We start from the raw sequence: 16,367 nt of genomic DNA on the forward strand, positions 1-16,367 counted from the left end.
ACCACATCATACTGAAACGTAATTGACCGGCCTTTACTTGGCCGGTGAAAAATGAAACAAAGCTTTTAGTAAAAACCTCAGCATCGGAAATCCATTTGCTTGCTCAGCTAATGCTGTGCCATTCCAGCAGGCCTTGTTTTCACCCTTCCCTCTTAATTAGGGGGTCAGCCTTTCTGTTGAGATGCCATTGTGGTGTTACAGATCTGTCCCGTTTTTGGCAAGTATAACTTTACATGAAACTGATGGCTTTTGTTGGTGTTAAGAATGTAAACATTTCAACAATTCTGCCTTTATCTGTGGAATGGAATCAATGTCTTCAAACATATGCAGGATTACATTTTCCTTGAAGAAAATGGGTAATCTAAGACATTGTATCTAATTTATTAATGCACATGAACACGCAATTAAATGGAAACTAAATGTTTTTGTAAAGTACAAGGGTTTTCCTTTTGATTATGTTCTGCTGTCCAGGTGAATCCAGTTCCAGGTTCTCTACTTTAGTAGATTATCGATTGAGAAACTGCTCTTAAGACACAGAAAGACTCTGTGGTTTAAATACTGCTGTTAGACATTCTTAGTATATTCAGAATGTGACCACATCCTTGTTTAGTAAGCAGAGCTCACTATCAGTAAATACAGACATACAGGATCTCTATCTTAAAGGTAGACTGGACCACTTTCCTTGGCCATTAAGATAAAGAAGAATTGCAGAAGTCTAGGAAACAGCCATCAAAAGAAACAGTCCAATTACACACAGTGGTGCCTTATAGATGACGACAGACGGGAGTTTAACTTTCTTTATAGATGACGACAGACGGGAGTTTAACTTTATTTATAGATGACGACAGACGGGAGTTTAACTTTCTTTATAGATGACGACAGACGGGAGTTTAACTTTATTTATAGATGACGACAGACGGGAGTTTAACTTTATTTATAGATGAGGACAGACGGGAGTTTAACTTTATTTATAGATGAGGACAGACGGGAGTTTTACTTTATTTATAGATGACGACAGACGGGAGTTTAACTTTATTCATAGATGATGACAGATGGGACTTTAATTTTATTTATAGATGACGACAGGGGAGTTTAACTTAATTTTCTTCACAAATAAGGAAAAATAAGTTGAATTGTATTCTATTCTACCTCTGTCAATCAGTGTCTGTATTCTACTTTTTTTAAGGAAAGACAGGGACGTTCTTGGTGCTCATCTGTTCTACCAGCGTGACGTTTCTTGCTCTCCAGTGTTTCATGCAGATCACTTTCGCCTACGTTCCTCAGTATGGTGAGAAAACATTTACCTCACTCAGCCCCTGAGAATGAACAGCTAAGACACAGTTCTTCAGTATGGTGAAAAAACATTTACCTCACTCAGCCCCTGAGAATGAACAGCTAAGACACAGTTCTTCAGTATGGTGAAAAAACATTTACCTCACTCAGCCCCTGAGAATAAACAGCTAAGACACAGTTCTTCAGTATGTTGAAAAAACATTTACCTCACTCAGCCCCTGAGAATGAACAGCTAAGACACAGTTCTTCAGTATGGTGAAAAAACATTTACCTCACTCAGCCCCTGAGAATGAACAGCTAAGACACAGTTCTGAACAACGCTTGAAATAGACCAAGAAATCCAACATATGAAGAGTGTAGTGACATTATTTATTACTTACTCCTACAATGCAGATATGATCAGGGTGAATGTTTCTTTGGTATTTTGCTAAAAAGACTAGACTTGATTGATCTGAAATGTTCGTGTTGTTCAACAGAGAACGAATATTGGGAAAACGTTCTCTACCACCTGGGCATTGTACGGTAAGGCCACAATTTCTTTGGTGACTTAGGTGATTTTTCTTAAGAGGGTTTTGAATGTACATGAGGAAAATGTCGATGTACATGCTAGCGGCCTACACGTTTACACTGTCATTATGTGCGATCGGAATTACAGATGAATAGATCAGGGGCTATGCTTTTATTATTACATTTTTTGGTCAATTTGAGACCAAATCTTTTATTCGTTATGGGTGTTGTTGTGTTGTACTGTGTTGTGTCTCCCAGGTTCAGTTTGGTGGATGCAGGGAACATCATACGTCTCTTAGCCCCCGATCTGGGGGTCTTCTTGTCTGGGCTCTTCATACTTCGCCTGATCAAGAAGTTACTCCAAACCATGCCGCAAATCGACATCCATGAAAACTGTACTGTGCCCTCTGATGCTGAGGTATCAACATGGACAATTTAATCTACCACTTTGGATCCATCACAGTACATTTGAGCCATTATGTTTTACATGAAAGTACATGAAAGCTTTAGGAGTGGACATCATACATGCTGTACTGAAGTAGGTATTGTAAACCCTATTCTTCATATTAACAGTTTCACTATAGATTGCAAATTGTTTAGCAAAATTGTTTTTTCACCACAAATCACTAATGGTTCTTCACAACCTCCATTAAATGTTTGCACCAACAAATTGTGGGCACACATACTGTTGCCCTCAAAATTATTCACACCCTTTGGACTTTTCCACATATTATTACCACTGATCACCACAAAAAAGACTATAACGTCACTCCCATTACAATTTCATTTTTCCAAGAGGATGAATACTTTAAGAGCTTTGAACATATTTAACTCTAAATAATATGAGTCCTTCCCTGACATGGTAATTATTAGTACTAATACATATCTCTAATTGTCATATAGCTTTACGTATAGCATTGCATTTCATATGTATTAGGCATAAAGTCTATTCTTGGGTGACGTTGTAAGAAGTTCATAACTCTACTGGTTTGACGTCAGCGATTTATTCCATTATAAAGTCAGATACACATGAAACACACCACCTTCATATTCATCAATCTTGTGCTCTTTTGACAAAGCAGGACCTGGAGGCTTCCGACTCAGAGTCTGAAGTAGGCAGTGAGGTCACAGATGGCTCGTCATATGACAGCTCAGATGAAAGCATGGCGGCTCCTGTAGCACCTCCTCTGTTCGTCCAGAAGTTCATTGCTTTTGCCATTGGACTGCGTGTCTTATTGTCCCCCATCATGAATACAGTTGGCAAAGCAGTGGTCACCATTCTGCTGGGCCTAGCAGGTAATCTCAATTGGCTGTAACACCCAGGTTTCTATCCATCCCACTGTGTTCAAAGGAGTACATTTCGACTCTAACTAGTAACTTATGTACTAGTCTTGCGAGTCATTGCTTTGGCTCAGCATTGTCACTGGCTCAGTGGTCTTGATTGACTAATTAATGAATTAACTTCTAGAATTTCCTCATTATTGACTGGTCCTCTTCCTCTTGTACCAGGCATCGCTCTGCCCTCTCTGACCTCAGCAGTGTATTTCGGGACGTTCCTGGGCCTGGTGGCTTGGTGGGTGTATCTCCGCTCCCTCAGGTTGCTGCTCTTCAGTACCCTCTGCGTGATGATGGCTATATTCAGCGCCAGTCACCTGCTGGTCCTCTACCTGTACCAGCTGCCCCTGGCCCAAAAGATTGTACCCCCACAGGATATCTACGCCAGGTAGGGTGACGGGACAAGAACCATTGTCTCGTCAGTGCTTGCCGGACATTGGGCTTGGCGCTGACTGTAATGTTACACATGGTCCCATCAACCTCATCGGTTTGGTCACTGAAACAAAGCTGAAAAATAGACTGGTTTTATTCTTTCTTGTTAAAATTGAAAACAATTACACACTCAACTGCACTGCACAGGACATGGATACAGTTTAAACAAATTGTTTTCCAATAACAAACTAATACACTGTCACCTTCAAGTGCCGTTATACACCTATCCACTGTGAATGTTGTGTGTAAACTGATCTGGTCTAGCGCCCTGTGATTTTCTCCAGGCTGTTTGGTATGACAGCGGTCATCCAGACCAATAAGGCTGAACCATACAGTCTGGGTGTGCATGCAGATGTCAGCTGGCCTGTCTTCACCAACCCCATAGTGTTGCTGCTCCTCTACTACACATTGGTGGCCCTGCTGCACAAGTGGGTCCACATCACTGAAGAACAGGTACCTATATGGAGACTAATGCAACTGAAACCTATAATAAATGGCTGCATGCAAAATGTAACCCATATTCCTTATAGGGATAATGTAGTACTATATATGGGCACTACTATATATGACTACTATACTATGGGTATTACTGTATATGGACATTATTCCATAAGGGAACTACTATACAGTGGGGAGAACAAGTATTTGATACACTGCCGATCTTGCAGGTTTTCCCACTTACAAAGCATGTAGAAGTCTATAATTTTTATCATAGGTACTCTTCAACTGTGAGTGACGGAATCTAAAACAAAAATCCAGAAGATCACATTCTATGATTTTTAAGTAATTAATTAGCATTTTATTGCATGACATAAGTATTTGATACAAAAAGCAGAACTTAATATTTGGTACAGAAACCTTTGTTTGCAATTACAGAGATCCTACGTTTCCTGTAGTTCTTGACCAGGTTTGCACACACTGCAGCAGGGATTTTGGCCCACTCCTCCATACAGATGTTCTCCAGATCCTTCAAGTTTCATGGCTGTTGCTGGGCAATACACTTTCAGCTCCCTCCAAAGATTTTCTATTGGGTTCAGGTCTGGAGACTGGCTAGGCCACTCCAGGACCATGAGATGCTTCTTACAGAGCCACTCCTTAGTTGCCCTGGCTTTGTGTTTCGGGTCGTTGTCATGCTGGAAGACCCAGCCACGACCCATCTTCAATGCTCTTACTGAGGGAAGGAGGTTGTTGGCCAAGAACTCGCGATACATGGCCCCATCCATCCTCCCCTCAACACGGTGCAGTCAAGAATGATGTTTCCACCTTGATGCTTCATGGTTGGGATGGTGTTCTTGGGGTTGTACTCTTTCTTCTTCTTCCTCCAAACACAGCGAGTGGAGTTTAGACCAAAAAGCTCTATTTTTGTCTCATCAGACCACATGACCTTCTCCCATTCCTCCTCTGGATCATCCAGATGGTCATTGGAAATCTTCAGACAGTCCTGGACATGCGCTGGCTTGCGTGCGCTGCAGGATTTTGATCCATGACGGCGAAGTGTGTTAATAATGGTTTTCTTTGAGACTTCGGTCCCAGCTCTCTACAGGTCATTGACCAGGTCCTGCCGTGTAGTTCTGTGCTGATCCCTCACCTTCCTCGTGATCATTGATGCCCCACGAAGTGAGATCTTGCATGGAGCCCCAGACCGAGGGAGATTGACCGTCATCTTGAACTTCTTCCATTTTCTAAGAATTGCACCAACAGTTGTTGCCTTCTCACCAAGCTGCTTGCCTATTGTCCTGCAGCCCATCCCAGCCTTGTGCAGGTCTTCAATTTTATCCCTGATGTCCATACACAGCTCTCTGGTCTTGGCCATTGTGGAGAGATTGGAGTCTGTTTGATTGAGTGTGTGGACAGGTGCCTTTTATATAGGTAATGAGTTCAAACAGGTGCAGTTAATACAGGTAATGAGTGGAGAACAGGAGGGCTTCTTAAAGAAAACTAACAGGTCTGTGAGAGCCAGAATTCTCACTGTTGGTAGGTGATCAAATACTTATGTCATGCAATAAAATGCAAATAAATTATTTAAAAATCATGCAATGTGATTTTCTGGATTTTGGTTTTAGATTCCGTCTCTCACAGTTGAAGTGTACCTGTGATAAAAATGACAGACCTCTACATGCTTTGTAAGTAGGAAATCCTGCAAAATCGGCAGTGTATCAAATACTTGTTCTCCCCACTGTATATGGGTCTGTGAACAGGGTGCCACTGTAGACACAGACGCAAGCTGTTTCTCAATGTCAAGGATCCTTCCTTGGTAGGACTAGTCCTTCCAAGGAAGGATCCTTCAGAGGCTAGGCCAGGCTCCTCCTTAGCATTCGAAGAACACGTACAATGGGACAGGCTACCAAGTGCACGTCATTGCGTTATTACGTCAGTGAAAAGGCCCGTCTTCGTCTGGTAGTGATTTATAAAAGAAATGCCGGTGACGGCAACCAAGCTAACAACTGTTAGCTAATATGACAGGTCCGGTTCGGTTCAGTTAGCTAGCTAGCTAGCCTACCGTTAGCTCGTTAGGTATCTAGCTAATTATCAATAGCAATTTGTACTGGCATTTAAACATTAAACTTTATTTTTTTGTACTACCGTTTTAACAAAGGTACGGTAACGTTAAACACTAAACTAAAGATTTAAGAGCATATTGCCCCGTCACATTTTTTTTTTTTTACGAGCTGGCAAAGCCGTACGCATAGGATTGTGGGTAATATAGGAGCGCGAAGGATACACATATGCATCCTTTGCCGTCTATGGGAAATTCTCAGAAAGAAGGACTCAGTCCTTGGGGGGATTCGGAGGATCCTCGACATTGGAACGGTCCTTCGACGGACGTCGATGACGTAGCATCCTCCAAATTCTGGCTTCGAAGGATCCTTCCTTGACATTGAGAAACTCCTAATGACTAGTGAATGGATGAAAATGGATAGTTTTTTTTGAACGTGTTAATTGAGTGTCATTCATTTCATGGTGCTGTTTTTCTGCCAGGACACTCTAGTGAAGTGTGAGAGTCCAGTAGAAAACCCTGAGAATCCCCCCAGCTTCTCCAAGATCTTGTTCATCTCTGGAGACACACTAGAGGTGCTGAAATCTACCTATTTTCTATCTACCATGACAATAGTCTCTTGGTAATTCTTACACAATTTCTTAACCCTTTTGCAGCTACTGACGAGTACGGATGAGGAAACGTACATGCCAGATGAGAGGGTACATGAGGTAAGTTTGCTCCCCACATGTACTACAAAGTTTCCTTTAAAGGGACTCTCATGTAAATAATTAAATGTTTACTGTACGCTTACCTTACATTTGGTGGGCCACCACCTTTTCTTCAAAGCCAAAATGTATAGTTTACTATTTTTCCTACGTAGCCATCTGTCTTCCTGGTGAGCAGCTCATGGGACGATCTGAGGGTGAAGGAGGTTGGGTCATTGCTGGGAGCTCCAGGGGCAGGGTATCCAAACTCTTATCCTCCCCCACTATATGAAGGAGTGGACATATCAACGTCACATGGTAGGTAATGAAATAAATGATAATCACCAGTGAATCGGCCACAGCTCAGTTACGGTACAGAAATGATCCCACCTCACAGGGTCAGAGAAGGTGACAGAGAGGAGTGAAGTGGAGGAGAGTTGGATCAGAGTGTCAATGAACGCCACAGAAACTGACCCCACCCCTCCCGGTCCCAGTGGACTGACTGTGTTTGGCCTGTTCGTCATGAAGCACAGCTACGTCAGCGCACTCATCGTCATGATGGTAAACCACTCCTCTGACCGGTCATCAACCGTTTTCAGCACCGACAGCGAACTCCCTGAAAACAATTCCTTATTGTCAAAACCTAATAGACAGGATCAGGGACTATGCTAGGCCTATTTTAGTGGGGCTTTAGTCAAAATGTTTATGTAATAATCATCAGGAACACAGTTGGAAAACTGCGTGTTTCACAGATTCATGTTTGTTTGGGTTTGAGGTTAACGTATTGCAACGTATTCTGTTCAGAGAAAGGGAGATCCGTTTCTTAAATGTTTATTTTTTTAATAATGACTTTTACTAAATCTGTTTTTGAAATTATTCAGAATGATTCAGAGAAATCATGCTTAGAAACAAAATATAAAGTATTTTGGCTACATAGTACAGTCGTTTTGTACTTGTTTTTGTTGGTGTTGGATGGTTGAAAACAAAGTGGACTTTAATTTCTTTATTTATATATAATTTAATTCATATTAGATCAGTGTCTAACACAAACAAAAAATAACCTTATTTTAATAGATAAAAAAAAATACTCAAAAAATATATGATGATGAAAATAAAATTGGGGGAGTGTGCCCAGACCCCCCAAAACAAGGCTTGATGTCCCTGGACAGGATTAATAATGTTGACCTGATCTTACAAACTCTTACCGTGAACATGGCTGTGACACGTCTGGAATGATCCTGTGTTCCTCCATCCTGTCAGGTGTGGAGCATCACTTACAACAGCTGGCTGACCTTTGCCTTGCTGGTGTGGTCCTGCGTCATCTGGATGATGCGCGACCGCCGGCGCTATGCCATGATGAGCGCTCCCTTCCTGGCGCTCTATGGCACCATGCTGCTGCTGCTGTCCTTCCTGAGTGGACTGAGACTGCGGCGGGAAGAGCTGTACCCCGGGCTGCCCCACGCTGTGCTGGTGGACTTTGACATGGCCGCGTACCCAGCACCCTGCGTCCACCTGGGATCCAAGGTCTTCTACACCTTCAGCTTCTGGCTGTTGCTCCGACAACAGCTGAAGGAGAGGCGGGAAGAGCAGGAATTCAAGGAGTCAGGGGAGTCTCTGGACGAAGTCAAAACGCTCCCACGTATGGACTCTGGTTTACTTTACTCTATTTGCACTGTAATACCGTCCCGTACAGCTTAAATGACCACATGCGTTAGTAATGTAGTGTATATGTTGTACATCAGGGTTTGCTTCACTTAGTGTTCATGCTTCACTTAGTGTTCTCTAACCCAGATATGTTCTCTAACCCAGATCTAACCCAGATATATTCTACGTTGTGTTTCTTATCTCTACCAGTGGATGAAGGGGACGGTTCCCCGATAATGGAAATGCTGGGTTCAGCCATTAAAGGAACCCTGGTCAAGTACTGGATCCTGTTCTGCTGCTCCATGTTCTTTGTAGTTAGCTTCTCAGGCAGTGTGATGGTCTACAAAATCCTGTACATCATGCTTTTCCTGTTCTGTGTCATCCTCTACCAGGTAGCCCTCACATTACAATTCTTTTAAACAATATCTCTATTTTCACATTGGGTACCAATTATAATTTAAGAAAGGATAATTTCTAGAAAATCAAATATGTTAATTTTTGACTTCAGAATGTAGCCACACCTGTGTTTGATCTTTCTCTGAAGATGACTCTAGCTGTTGTTTGTACAATGCACTGTTCACGGATCATACGGTTTCACTAAAAAGTTCTTCCATCACAATTTCAAATAATTCCTTTACAATAAATACAAGGACTTTTAAAATCCTTCCTTCAAATTACTTTTTCAAGACAAAATGTACAGAAAGTGCTGGCAAAGGATCTCCACAAGGCACTCTGTTCTAACTTATCGACACAGCATCCTTTATGAATATTGATCTGACCTCATAAACACACACAAAAACATTTCTGCTGTCATTTTTCTGGTTTCCCTCCCCATCTTGTATTTCTGCTGACCGTTTATCTATGACCACTTACAGCAGCCTAATGGCCTTGCTACTACCACACAGACAGAAAGACAGTAGCCAATATTAACCTCTTGTTTCATGAGTCCCAGCAGCACTCTGGTTTTACACACAATCTGACTTAGGGCACAGGATCAGATAACATAATGCAAATAAAATGTGAATGTTAAATTAATATCTCCAGACAGAAATAATACGTATGTAATGATGGGTGTGTATTAGCCTCTGGCTGCCTCATGTCTCATGAAATGTGAGAAGCAATCTTCATAGCACAACATTTATTTTACTCTTAAAGGTTCATTTCACCATAGCACAACTACTTAATGTACTAATTACTAATGTTAGCAGTGAAACATTTGTGTCATAAAAACACAACATCTCCTCAACACAATCTTGAAAAAGCGTATTTGAATTTTGCAGTAGAATCTACAAGTTCCTGAATTCATTGCGAACATAGATACCTTCTCCATAAAAAAAGATGAAAAATACCCTTTTAAAACAGAAGATCAATTTGAAACAACAATGCTGATCATTCTGATCTGGTGTTCTGGGGCGCTCTGTTGTAATTACTAAATGCTGTTTTGCATCAATGCTTTTCACATCAGTGTTACTGTTCCTCAGATCTGCTATGACGTATGGAGGCGAGTGTTGAAGTACTTCTGGGTAGTGGTGGTGGGTTACTCCATGGTGGTCCTGATAGCAATCTACATGTACCAGTTCAAAACCGTCTCTGGACTATTCCGACAGGTCTTAGGCATGTCTGAGGAAGGGTGAGTCTGGGTGGTGGCAGTTTGTCCAGTGCTGTACATGAACTCTTTTAATTCTTCTTACCCTGCGTCTTACTGTCCGTCCAATGATCCAGGGCTAAGAAACATTTTAACTTCTTTGCACAGGCTAAGTTATTCTCAGTGCTATTGCTGTCCTCCTCTGTCCTGTAGTCTGCGGGATCTGGGTTTAGAACAGTACGATACCGTGGAGCTGTTTGCTAGGATCTTCCTCCCCGCGGCCTTTCTACTTGCCTGCATCCTGCAGCTGCACTACTTCAACCAGGACTTCCTGGATCTCACTGACCTGGACAACGTTCCTGTCCGCCAGGCACAAACCAGGTGGGCTTGCTGACCTCATCGCAATTATCAGCTGTTCAGCATAGTTTATTAAATAAGAAGGACAATGGATTTCTCAGTAATACCAATATCGGTAAATCAACTCCATTTAAATTAAAGGAATGTTCCAATAATACTAAACTTGAAGAGATAATACTTGTTGTCTGTCATCCTCCCCCCATGTCTATGTTTTTGTGTCCCCTCCATTCTGTCCATCTCTTCACCCAGAGAGGAAGAGCTGAGGAACTCAGTTAATGTTATAGCTGACATGTAAGAGCTATATTTGTGTATCTATATCTGCTTCACTCTGTGGTTTGCCCAGTCTTTCATTTATTTTAAATAACCGTGATGGAGCAAAATAGGAAAGTGAATGAGTAAAGTGTTATCATTAGAAAAAAGTGTAATAGTATTGTTTTATAGTTTTTTGTTTCATTATCAAGAGAATTCAGCCCCACTTCAGTGTGCAGATAATATATTTCTGCTACCAAATTAAATTCCATCAGCCCATCATGATTTCTGAGTAATTAAAATGTAGTCTTTTTCAGATCATTCGATGGAGTTTTTTTTACAACTGTGCAATGTTTAACTGATGTTTTTTTCTTTCTTAGAATTAAAGAAAACCTTGAAAAGTTACATGAACGGTACCTGTCCAATATACGTTAATTACATCAATGCAGAAATGCTCTGTATTGCATAATAAATTGGTAGTATACAGCAAAGTATTATAATGACTAATTCCATTATTCACTTTTGCTAGGATGGCAAAGGAGCAGAGTGAGCAAATAAGTGGTGAGTCAGGACGTCTGGGGAGTCAGGGCACGTTGCACAATGCTGGACTGTCTCCCTCAGAGAAGACACCTCAGGAGGGGCATGAGAAAACAGGTCTGTTCTGCTTAGGGTCACATTATGGTCTACCATATGAAAAGGAAGTTCATTAGACCCAATATAAAGAATGTGCTCTTTCACAATTTCATTTACTTAATATAGTTGCTCTGCCCTGATATTTAACCTCACGTTGGAATGTTGTAGTATTTCCTTTTAGAGGAAAACCCGGGCTTAAGTAGAAATCAAGGCTACAGGTAAAGACCAGGGCTACAAGTAAACAATTGCATTAATTAGTTTTATTAACAAATGCCAGTCCAATTCAGATACGTAACATATATAATAATCTAATTGACATTTTTACAGACATAGTTTGCTCAGTTGGAAAATAACCTACTAGTCAGTCACAACGGTGTAGGATTTTTGCATCTACTTGTGTGGCACAAATATTTTAACTGTTTATCACTGAAACCATTCGGAGTCTTACAGACATAAGTCTTCAAATGGGCCAGTAGGTTAGCCCACTGATAGCGAACAGGTGGCCAGTTACTGACAGGTCACTGGTTTTAATACCCAGACAATCCTATCATTCTGTCAGTAAGACAGTTGTCCAAAATTGCCCCTATGTCACTGCTGTGAATTAGAATTTTGTGTTATTATACTTCTAGCTCAGGACCTGTTAAGCACATAGACTATAAGATGGTGTTTATAGATGCTCCAACTCAGCACCTATTAATGTTTGGTATGTATGGATGTGGAAGAACTGTAGAACAAAACTGTTTGAAATGTTTCCACTACTGGAGAAATTTATGTATTTAATTAAATGCCATTGGTTTGTGGGGATACATTTTTTATTTGGTGGATGCAGGATTTTCCCACCGACGTAATCTCATCTGTGTCATTTAGCATAGGGCTAAGTTTAATAAGTTACCCCACAATTAATAAAAGGAACATTCTTCTTGTTTTGCAAGTCATTTATGTGGTGTCCTTTGCTGTGTTTGCTAGGCACCCCAGAGAGCCGTATGACCCAGTGGGGGTTGATGGTTGACCAGGCTGGCCTGCTGCTGTTCCAGGCTCTGGTTGCCTTGCAGTGGGCCCAGGAGATGGGCTGGAGGCTTATGGAGCTTCACAGCCTCAAGATTGTCTCCACCGGCATCATCTGGGTGTCCCTACAAGAGGTTAGATGTCTTTCCATGACCCTAACTCCACATTCTCATTGTACCCTGTCCCCATTAGTACCTTTTATTTAGAATTGACAACAGTTCCATTACACTGATTGTATAATATAATCCAATATGTTGTGTCAGTGTTGATTTATTATTGTTCTGCCCCAGGTGTCCCTGATGAACTTCCTTTTCCTGGTTCTGTGGGTCTTTGCCATGCCGTTCCCCAGACTCCGCCCCATCGCCTCCAGTGTGTCCTCCGTTTGGGCCGGTGTCATGGTGGTTTGTAAAATGCTGTATCAGCTCAAGGTCATCAAACCTCTGGAGTATTCCTCCAACTGCACCGCTGTGAGTTATCTTCCCGCCACCATGCAAATTGTGATGGTAATTCCATTGATCGACACTCTTAAAGGAGTAAGAAACAGAGACAAAATTCTTTAGGCATTTTAATATAATTTGCAAATAAGAGAGACGCGTCAACCGCTTACAAACATAATCGTCCGAGGAGTCTGTAACTCAATACACTCACCTAAAGGATTATTAGGAACACCTGTTCAATTTCTCATTAATGCAATTATCTAATCAACCAATGACATGGCAGTTGCTTCAATGCATTTAGGGGTGTGGTCCTGGTCAAGACAATCTCCTGAACTCCAAACTGAATGTCAGAATGGGAAAGAAAGGTGATTTAAGTAATTTTGAGCGTGGCATGGTTGTTGGTGCCAGACGGGCCGGTCTGAGTATTTCACAATCTACTCAGTTACTGGGATTTTCACGCACAACCATTTCTAGGGTTTACAAAGAATGGTGTGAAAAGGGAAAAACATCCAGTATGCGGCAGTCCTGTGGGCGAAAATGCCTTGTTGATGCTAGAGGTCAGAGGAGAATGGGCCGACTGATTGAAGCTGATAGAAGAGCAACTTTGACTGAAATAACCACTCGTTACAACCGAGGTATGCAGCAAAGCATTTGTGAAGCCACAACACGCGCAACCTTGAGGCGGATGGGCTACAACAGCAGAAGACCCCACCGGGTACCACTCATCTCCACTACAAATAGGAAAAAGAGGCTACAATTTGCACGAACTCACCAAAATTGGACAGTTGAAGACTGGAAGGATAATGCACCATGTCACAAAGCTCGAATCATTTCAAATTGGTTTCTTGAACATGACAATGAGTTCACTGTACTGAAATGGCCCCCACAGTCACCAGATCTCAACCCAATAGAGCATCTTTGGGATGTGGTGGAATGGGAGCTTCGTGCCCTGGATGTACCATACCATACCACCTTCTTCCGCTTATCCGGGGCCGGGTCGCGGGGGCAGCAGTCTAAGCAGGGATGCACAGACTTCCCTCTCCCCAGACACTTCCTCTAGCTCTTCCGGGGGGACACCGAGGCGTTCCCAGGCCAGCCGGGAGACATAGTCCCTCCAGCGTGTCCTAGGTCTTCCCCGGGGTCTCCTCCCGGTGGGACGGGACCGGAACACCTTCCCAGGAAGGCGTTCCGGAGGCATCCAAAAAAGATGCCCAAGCCACCTCAGCTGACCCCCCTCGATGTGGAGGAGCAGCGGCTCTACTCTGAGCTCCTCCCGGGTGACCGAGCTTCTCACCCTATCTCTAAGGGATCGCCCGGCCACCCTGCGGAGAAAGCTCATTTCGGCCGCCTGTATCCGGGATCTTGTCCTTTTGGTCATGACCCAAAGCTCATGACCATAGGTGAGAGTAGGAACGTAGATTGACTGGTAAATCGAGAGCTTTGCCTTGCGGCTCAGCTCTTTCTTCACCACGACAGACCGATACATCGACCGCATTACTGCAGAAGCTGCACGGATTCGTCTGTCAATCTCCCGTTCCATCCTTCCCTCATTCGTGAACAAGACCCCTAGATACTTAAACTCCTCCACTTGAGGCAAGAACTCTCCACCAACCTGAAGTGGGCAAGCCACCCTTTTCCGACTGAGGACCATGGCCTCGGATTTGGAGGTACTGATTTTCATCCCCACCGCAGGGCCGAGTGTGCCCTGGATGTGTATCCCACAAATCTCCATCAACTGCAAGATGCTATCCTATCAATATGGGCCAACATTTCTAAAGAATGCTTTCAGCACCTTGTTGAATCAATGCCACGTAGAATTAAGGCAGTTCTGAAGGCGAAAGGGGGTCAAACACAGTATTAGTATGGTGTTCCTAATAATCCTTTAGGTGAGTGTATAGCTCATTCAACAGTATATATCACATACAAAAAGGGGTTTGGTAAGTTGTTAGCCATCTGTCTTGTGTCACATAGGTTTTACCCAAAGGGCGGGCTGTCCCTCCACTTTATCCTTCCTGCCATTATGTTTACTGTTTACCTAAAGGGGCCAACTGATCTTACTTCCCCCAAGGACCACATTCCTGAGGAACAAAAGACTGACACCCTTCGTTATCTAGGCAGGAGGACATGGCCCAAATACCTAATAATCCTGTGATATTATACAGACGTGTGTTACAATCAAAGTAAAGATCTACATACCAGCCAATGGAAAGACAGACATTTCTCAAATGCACCTTAGTCAAAAAGTTCCATAACAAAATACTGACTCATTATTTCAGAGTATCAATTAACATTATAGAGTGCATACAGTGAGGGAAAAAACTTTTTGATCCCCTGCTGATTTTGTAAGTTTGCCCAATGACAAAGAAATGATCAGTCTATAATATTAATGGTAGATTTATTTGAACACTGAGAGACAGAATTACAACAAAAAATATATATAAATTGATTTGCATTTTAATGAGTGAAATAAGTATTTGATCCCCTCTCAATCAGAAAGATTTTTGGCTCCCAGGTGTCTTTTATACAGGTAACAAGCTGAGATTAGGAGCACACTCTTAAAGGGAGGGCTACTAATCTCAGCTTGTTACCGGTATAAAAGACACCAGTCCACAGAAGCAATCAATCAATGAGATTCAAAACTCTCCACCATGGCCAAGACCGAAAAGCTGTCCAAGGATGTCAGGGACAAGATTGTAGACCTACACAAGGCTGGAATGGGCTACAAGACCATCGCCAAGCAGCTAGGTGAGAAGGTGACAACAGTTGGTGCGATAATTCGCAAATGGAAGAAACTCAATAGAACTGTCAGTCTCCCTCGATCTGGAGCTCCATGCATGATCTCACATTGTGGATTTGCAATTATCATGAGAACGGTGAGGAATCAGCCCAGAACTACACGGAAGGATCTTGTCAATAATCTCAAAGCAGCTGGGATCATAGTCACCAAGAAAACACTTGGTAACACACTATATCGTGAAAGACTGAAATCCTGCAGCGCCCGCAATGTCCCCCTGCTCAAGAAAGCACATGTACAGGCCCATCTGAAGTTTGCCAATGAACATCTGAATGATTCAGAGGAGAACTGGGTGAAAGTGTTGTGGTCAGATGAGACCAAAATCCAGCTCTTTGGCATCAACTCAACTCGCTGTGTTTGGAGGAGGAGGAATGGTGCCTATGACCCCAAAAACACCATCCCCACCGTCAAACATGGAGGTGGAAACATTATGCTTTGGGGGTGTTTTTCTGCTAAGGGGACAGGACAACTTCACCACAAGGGACGATAGACGGGGCTATGTACCGTCAAATCTTGGGTGAGAACCTCCTTCCCTCAGCCAGGGCATTGAAAATGGGTCGTGGATGGCTATTCCAGCAAAACAATGACCCAAAACACAAGGCCAAGGCAACAAAGGAATGGCTCAAGAAGAAGCACATTAAGGTCCTGGAGTGGCCTAGCCAGTCTCCAGACCTTAGTCCCATAGAAAATCTGTGGAGGGAGCTGAAGGTTTCGAGTTGCCAAACGTCAGACTCGAAACCTTAATGAAGATCTGCAAAGAGGAAGATCTGCAAAGAGGAGTGGGACAAAATCCCTCCTGAGAGGGTGGCCAACTACAAGAAACATCTGACCTCTGTGATTGTCAACAAGGGTTTTGCCACCAAGTACTAAGTATATGTTTTGCAGAGGGGTCGAATACTTATTTCACTCATTA

The 16,367-nt window shown here is 42.6% G+C and overlaps 2 protein-coding genes across 2 annotated transcripts in view; both read left to right on the forward strand.

Annotated features, from left to right (window-relative positions):
• The first annotated feature begins 3,014 nt into the window (after positions 1–3,014).
• LOC109616402 (piezo-type mechanosensitive ion channel component 2-like) lies at positions 3,015–8,448 on the forward strand. The gene is made up of 8 exons (XM_020051544.2): positions 3,015–3,096; positions 3,310–3,523; positions 3,852–4,020; positions 6,547–6,639; positions 6,721–6,774; positions 6,927–7,068; positions 7,148–7,311; positions 8,011–8,448. The coding sequence occupies exons 1-8, from the start codon at positions 3,048–3,050 to the stop codon at positions 8,446–8,448; spliced, it is 1,323 nt and encodes a 440-aa protein (XP_019907103.2). The 5' UTR covers positions 3,015–3,047.
• A 197-nt stretch (positions 8,449–8,645) lies between these two features.
• si:dkey-11f4.7 (piezo-type mechanosensitive ion channel component 2) overlaps positions 8,646–16,367 on the forward strand; it is a 28,544-nt gene continuing 20,822 nt past the window's right edge. Inside the window, exons 1-8 of the mRNA XM_020051969.3 lie at positions 8,646–8,786; positions 9,876–10,024; positions 10,193–10,360; positions 10,586–10,627; positions 10,966–10,998; positions 11,115–11,239; positions 12,185–12,357; positions 12,514–12,690. Of these exons, the coding sequence (XP_019907528.3) occupies positions 8,697–8,786; positions 9,876–10,024; positions 10,193–10,360; positions 10,586–10,627; positions 10,966–10,998; positions 11,115–11,239; positions 12,185–12,357; positions 12,514–12,690 (957 nt within the window). The 5' untranslated portion in view covers positions 8,646–8,696. The remainder of the gene's footprint in view (positions 8,787–9,875; positions 10,025–10,192; positions 10,361–10,585; positions 10,628–10,965; positions 10,999–11,114; positions 11,240–12,184; positions 12,358–12,513; positions 12,691–16,367) is intronic.

Source organism: Esox lucius, chromosome 12, assembly GCF_011004845.1.
Source record: "Esox lucius isolate fEsoLuc1 chromosome 12, fEsoLuc1.pri, whole genome shotgun sequence".
NCBI lineage: Eukaryota > Metazoa > Chordata > Actinopteri > Esociformes > Esocidae > Esox > Esox lucius.

Coding starts and splice junctions, on each gene's coding strand:
- LOC109616402 (XM_020051544.2), top strand. CDS start 3,048: ATGAATACAGTTGGCAAAGCAGTGGTCACCATTCTGCTGGGCCTAGCA. Junction 3,524..3,851: donor CCACAGGATATCTACGCCAG/GTAGGGTGACGG, acceptor GATTTTCTCCAG/GCTGTTTGGTATGACAGCGG. Junction 4,021..6,546: donor TCCACATCACTGAAGAACAG/GTACCTATATGG, acceptor TTTTTCTGCCAG/GACACTCTAGTGAAGTGTGA.